At 40.1% G+C, this 6,000-nt stretch overlaps 2 protein-coding genes across 2 annotated transcripts; one reads left to right on the top strand and one right to left on the bottom strand.

Moving 5' to 3' along the window:
• Positions 1-256: 256 nt before the first annotated feature.
• Positions 257-2,167, top strand: LOC128745203 (uncharacterized). The gene is made up of 2 exons (XM_053842224.1): positions 257-652; positions 921-2,167. Exon 2 carries the CDS (start codon positions 921-923, stop codon positions 1,812-1,814), a length of 894 nt encoding a protein of 297 aa, XP_053698199.1. The 5' UTR covers positions 257-652; the 3' UTR covers positions 1,815-2,167.
• Positions 2,168-2,330: 163 nt separating this feature from the next.
• LOC128744680 (cleavage stimulation factor subunit 2) lies at positions 2,331-4,195 on the bottom strand. Its single transcript, XM_053841888.1, has 3 exons — positions 4,029-4,195; positions 3,892-3,970; positions 2,331-3,529 (listed from the first exon to the last, which is right to left on the bottom strand). Exons 1-3 carry the CDS (start codon positions 4,084-4,086, stop codon positions 2,443-2,445), a joined length of 1,224 nt encoding a protein of 407 aa, XP_053697863.1. The 5' UTR covers positions 4,087-4,195; the 3' UTR covers positions 2,331-2,442.
• Between the last annotated feature and the right edge of the window lie 1,805 nt (positions 4,196-6,000).

Below are 6,000 nucleotides of genomic sequence, written 5' to 3'. Positions count from 1 at the left end.
TGTTCGTAATTCATTGAAAGGCAGATTTGTTCAACAGTAGCCTTAAATGTCCCATTTTTTTTTCGTTTTGAAAACTAATAGGACTAATTTGTAGAATATTGCATTAGCACATTATTTACATACGGGTTAAAATTTAGTTTCGAGGAGTCACGGAATCGAACACTGTTCCAAAATCTCTGGCAACATTGTAAATACAGTTGCACTGGTTGGGCTGTGGTGATGTTTGGGTTGGCACTTTACGAGCTGTGTTTTGCTAATAATTTCACTCTTTATTGAGATTTGCTACAGTTTTTAACAATTAGGAATATCGCTTGTACAGAATCTATTATTGTGCATTCAGCCGATAATTGTTCTACCAAATTCAAAGTGTGTCTGATAAATAATTATTGTATTTGAAACATTCCATCATCCTGCGTTAGTGACATAGGAGAAATTTACGGGTTCAATTAATCATATTCATTAATCGTAAATAATTCAGTTTGATAACGTGTCCGACTAAACCGTAACAGAAATTTGGGAATTGTTCTGAAACCAGTGAAAAAAGTGAAAAGCGATTATATTTTCATTCTTCAACTACTCATCTGCTGCAACGCCACTAATTGCCTAATAGCTCAACATTGCTGCTCTGGTGGCGCTGTTGGGTGGGGAGCAGGTAATGGTTTTTCTTTCAATCGAGCTTTTCATACATTTTTGTTGAGATATGGTTCGATGAATGCCGTAGGTACACAACGCTGCTTTTGCTTTTTCTGTACTCAAGTTTGTTTGTTTATATTTTGCGTAAGGGCGTTGTCGTTGTTCTATAAAGTAGGTCAACTTTTGCAATATTTAATTTAACACTTGAGCTTGACTTTTGTTTCTTTTATTTAATCCACTTAGTTTGATCGTAAGCTCTGGCTGATAACTGCTTTCGTTTATTACAGATGGAGAACAAACTACATGATCGTGCGTTCGTAGAGAACTACTTTGCAAATCTGAATGATTTGTCAAGAAAAATCGCACTGGACATTGGAGAGATAAAAGCAACATATGAACACATTTGGGATGATCTGAGCTACGACGAGCAGATGGAAATCATAAACGAAACCCTAATCAAACCGGAGCTCACGCTAAAGTATTTCGATAATTTTTCAACTTCTTCCGAATCGTTCAAGAACATCATCGACGGCGGTGACGATAATAGTGACGACCGAAAGGTCAATTTGTACGATGGCAAATCGTTGCACACCTTCCAGCATCTGAAGACGGGCAGAAAAGTGATTCACGATGAATCTGTTGGACTGTTTCGGGATGAGCACTCGGCGCCGTTCTCACACAAGACTAAAAGTCAAATTAATCTTTCGATATTTCCTCCGGAGAAAGAAAAATCCGTCGAACGGCGATTAGATCTTGTGAAGAAGATGGAAAAAATTAAGTCGACGAAACCGAATGAAACAGAAGTGGAGACCTTGAAAATTTCTGCTAAAGTTACACATGCTGGAGATGAGGCGTCTTATAACGAAAACAATAATATGATTTCTGGAATTAAGCCCACCGATCCGACGGCTAACTTTCTTGCAAGCTTTATATGTAGTCAGGCAGGAGGACCAGTGTTAGTCTCTACTGCATCCATTAGCGGAAGTGATGAAGCAGACGGCCAGTCACTGGAGAATATTGGCTTCGATGATGACAAAATCAATCTGTTCCGGAATAGCTCTAGGAGCGACAGTCTACATCAGGTACGACCCTCTTCTGTCGAGGAGGATGATAAGAACTTTGACGAATTGAACAGTTTGTTAGGTAACAGCAAAGGGTTCGATTTTCTTAACAATTGGTAAACCAGTAATCCCCACTATTCCCAATCAGCCAAAACTGGGTAGAAAAGCAAACTGTCGTTTTAATTGTTTAACTTCGCTGGTCTTCCCCGAGTTTCCTTCTAGTCTCTCTTCACATTGTCATTTTCACCATTTTGCCGTGTGTCGTGTTTTAAGTTATCACTCATTTGCACACATTGTAGCGTTAGGCACTGAAAGATACTCAAGTAGACTATTATTCTAAGCCAACAGACTGATTTTGTAGAACCAAATAAAAAAAGAAAAAAATAAATAGTTGCAAGAATCAAGGGTACCTCAAAATTTACAAGTTTCCGAGACATTGGTCAAATTTTATGATAACACAATTAAAGGCTCAGTCATGGTTTGTTTCATAGTTGAAATAAAGATAAGTTCACTGAATGCAGCAAATTGTTAATAAAAACATATCACAATCACAATATTCAATCCCTAAGGTATTGAAAGAACCGATTTTCCGAGAGTGATAAAAAATGAGGAAAAAACAACGACTTTAAAGCGATTATGCAAGCTTACCTGCCATGCAAGTTTATTTGTTTTGATATTCTTGATAGAAGCACATCGTTTTGCCGTGAACTGCAGTTGTTAATGTTCATCACGTAACTCGGCCTGGCATTTATCTCTGCGTACTCTTGGCTATTTGCTCCTTCAACACGAGAATACTGGTGCGCTGTTCCGGTGGTAACATAGCGATTTGCTCGTCCGATAGTTGCAAAACTTGCATAATGAGTGCGGCCTTCTCCTGATCGGAAGCATCATTTGGAATACCATTGGAAGAGGCAGCTGCTGCTGCAGTAGCTGCGGCACTTGACGATGGCGGTGGAGCCGATGGTCCAGGTCTTCCTCCAACTCCGATTGACCCACCTGGCTGTTGACGTGGGTCTTTGGGACCCTGACGGGGGTCAACCGGCCGTTGGCGTGGATCCACCGGGAAAGGATTTGATTGAGGCGGCATCTGGGGTCCGATAGGACGTGGGGGTGGACCCCCACGCTGATTAAAGTTTCCACTCATATTTTCCATCGGCGGCGGAACTCCGCCAGTCGCGCCCAAAGAACGCATATCCTGGTCCAAATTCAATTGCCGGCTTAGTCTAGGATCGACGTTCCGTAAATCAACGTCATGACCGACATTTCCACTGAAAGAAGCGGGTGCTCCAACCGGAGGAACTGGCATCGGGGCTGGAACGGGAAGAGGTGCCGGCGAGTGTTGCGATGGAGAAATGGTTGATGAATCACCCGTCAAAATGGGCGGCAATTGATTAGGTTTATGAAGAAAATTCACTGCCGATGCTGGATCGACAATTCTCATAACAACTTGTGCTTGCAAAAGCGCGTAAGCCAGTTGGGGATTTTTCAAAAGTAAATCTCTAGCTTCTACAGGATTATTCTGGAAACAAGTCTTCATCTGTTTCATCAACTCGTACATCTGCTCGGGTGGTAGAGAAACTACCGTTTTCGTGATAATTTCTGGAGCCTGGGACGGATCGCACGGGTCTCCGTAAGGATTATCAATCTGAGGACCCTGCAACAGCGCTGCCATTTCCATTCGAGATTTCTCAGTACAAGCATTGTCTACGCGCAAAGCGCGACCACCTATTTCGTAACCATTCAAATTGCGCATAGCACTCAGAGCCGTCTCCTGATCTTTATATTCACAGAAACCGTATCCTTTTGGTTTACCACTTTCACGATCGAATACGAGCCTGTAATAGGAGCAGCACACTTTAGTAACCAACTATCCTTGCTACGCTCTTGTTCAAACATCTTAGACATGGTCCGAAATCGAAATTACAATGCACGCATATAATTTCAATATTAATTAACATCATATTCTCGGGTAATTTTTCAAATAGACCTATGTGACAATGAGAGATTCTCTTTGTGTCTCCTCTATTCCGTTTTTTAAGGCGCTACTACCTACTATGTAATGCATATTAACACATCAGTTAGCTAAATGTTTTAAATAAATTCTTTTCTATGCATTTATGTACCTAGCCGTGAAAAGCGGAAGAGAGAAGACGTGAAGAGAATCTCTCATTGTCACATTCACATAGGATGTACTTACTTCAAAGAAATCACCGGACCGACTTCACTGAAGATGTCCTTCAACTTCTCCTCTGTTGCTTCATAGGGAATGTTTCCGACTAAAAGAAAAGATTATAAGCCTATTTCCCGGTCAAGCAGTTGGCTTGAAAAACTTACCAAACACCGAACGCATGGATTTATCCATGATACTTTGGTCACTTTTATCGCCCATCATTTTGACTTTATTAAATTGATTACGGTCAAGTAGCAAAGAAAAATTACACTTTTGATAGCGTCAATCAAATGCAAAATGCAAATCCAAATGGCACAAAAATATGCTTCGAATTCGGGCTTTGGGCTGACACTGGTGAGAGTGTGAGACTGAGGTGAGTTTAAGTTGACGTTACTCGTATTCTAGCCTAAAAATACTATACGCAGGTACGTGCCGTTACACCCACCACCATTGTTGATTACACCGATTTTGAAAGAGGGTATTATGAGCAAGGGAATGCTCCATTAGCAAGAGCAGCGAGTACAACATCGAACAATGAAACTCGATGTTTTGATTTTTTCTTTTTTTTACGCTATGTTACTGCATTGAAATTTGACACTTTTGGAAGCGCGATGTTATCCTCTGTCAAATACACAGCAAGGGATAGCACAGCGCATCCCCTCGATTATGAGGGTAATTCAAACGTTAGTGAACAAAGCTTAAACGGCGTCATTTTTGTAGATAATAAAGTTATAGCGAATTTGTTTATACAATCCGGATTGGAACTGGATGAATTTTTTGTGTTCATTTGCTGCTATCTAACAGATAAAATTCATCCAGTACCAACCCGGCTTGAATAAACAAATTCGCTATTAGTATAATATTGTGCCTGGCTGGCAGGGGTAACTAAATTTGGATTATTTTTTCTAAAGGTGCGTTTAGATTGGCAACATGTGGCATACAACTTTTTTTTCTAAACTGTTGCCCCATGTTTTCAAGCAACATAAGTAACGTATAAGTTGCATACCGCATGTTGTCGAAAAATTGCCCAGTTTAAACGCACCTTAATTCCAATATATATAGGGAAATGTCCCTGATTGTGAAACAGGTTTCGTTTTTTGGTCACAGCTTTTGATCAGAATATTTAGTTTCGAAACTTTTTAAAGCATTTGATTTAAGACTTACGTATCGTTTTGCTGAAGACAGCATATATTTTTAGCTTAAAACAAAAAAGTTATAGCGAAATTGGGAGACGGAGCATTTTTTGACCAAAAAAAATGTCCCCGGTTGTGAAACACATATGAAAAATTCATAAAAGACAATAAAAATAAAGAAGAAAATAAAAAAATATAAAATGAAAATAAAATACAGTGGACCCCCGTTCGTTTGAACGATTCCTCATGCAAACTAACGGGGCTAGTTTTTAATTTGAACAACTGGTAACCCTAAATAGGCTGGAACTTGTGTGAACTGGCTTCCCTGCTCTTTGTTATTGTTTTGGTGGTTTGATTCAGTTGGCAGTTGCAAGCAGCGAATATTCATTCTCCGATCAGATTTCTACCATAATCGTTGGGAAAACGCAATGTGAAACAGATTAAACACGCTAGATCAGCACAAATAAATCGTGTTTATGTGCATTGTCTGCATAAGCAAATGATGTCATATTGAGTATGACGTTTGAACCATTTTTAATTTGCACGTCGTGCAAACCAACGGGGTTCAAATTAAAAAGTGTTCAGATTAAAAACGGTCAAACGAACGGGGGTCCACGGTACTACATTTATTTATTAACGGATAACCAACCCATCGGCAGACAACCATGTTTTCGCCGCCAACATCTCGTGTGTGCGAAAATGAGATAGCATGTCAGCACTGCGTTTCACTCAACTGCCAGCAGTCTGATTTGGGCCCGCTGTCAAATTTTGAGCCCAGGACATGCTGTCGCTGACGTTCACTGCAGCTCGATGTAGAGATGTCGATGGGGTGCGGAAAACACTTTAAATGCAAAGTAGGGTATGGGAGGGTACTTTCAGCAGGTTTCTAAATTCAGCCTATATGCCTTTTTTTATTTTTAAATATTTTGCCGACATCAAGGCCAGAAAACATTTTGGGAATCGTACTTTTTTTGTAGTTCCAATGATCACAACCATGTAGGAA

This window comes from Sabethes cyaneus, chromosome 1 (genome assembly GCF_943734655.1).
Source record: "Sabethes cyaneus chromosome 1, idSabCyanKW18_F2, whole genome shotgun sequence".
NCBI lineage: Eukaryota > Metazoa > Arthropoda > Insecta > Diptera > Culicidae > Sabethes > Sabethes cyaneus.
Note: the sequence above shows the minus strand (reverse complement) of the source record. Positions and strands in the feature narration are given on the sequence as shown.

Excerpts from the sequence above, each read along its gene's own strand:
- LOC128744680 (XM_053841888.1), bottom strand. The coding sequence starts at position 4,086 with ATGATGGGCGATAAAAGTGACCAAAGTATCATGGATAAATCCATGCGT. Across the intron at positions 3,971-4,028 it reads ATCCATGCGTTCGGTGTTTG|TCGGAAACATTCCCTATGAA; the intron begins GTAAGTTTTTCA and ends CTTTTCTTTTAG. Across the intron at positions 3,530-3,891 it reads GGTCCGGTGATTTCTTTGAA|GCTCGTATTCGATCGTGAAA; the intron begins GTAAGTACATCC and ends CTCCTATTACAG.
- LOC128745203 (XM_053842224.1), top strand. The coding sequence starts at position 921 with ATGGAGAACAAACTACATGATCGTGCGTTCGTAGAGAACTACTTTGCA.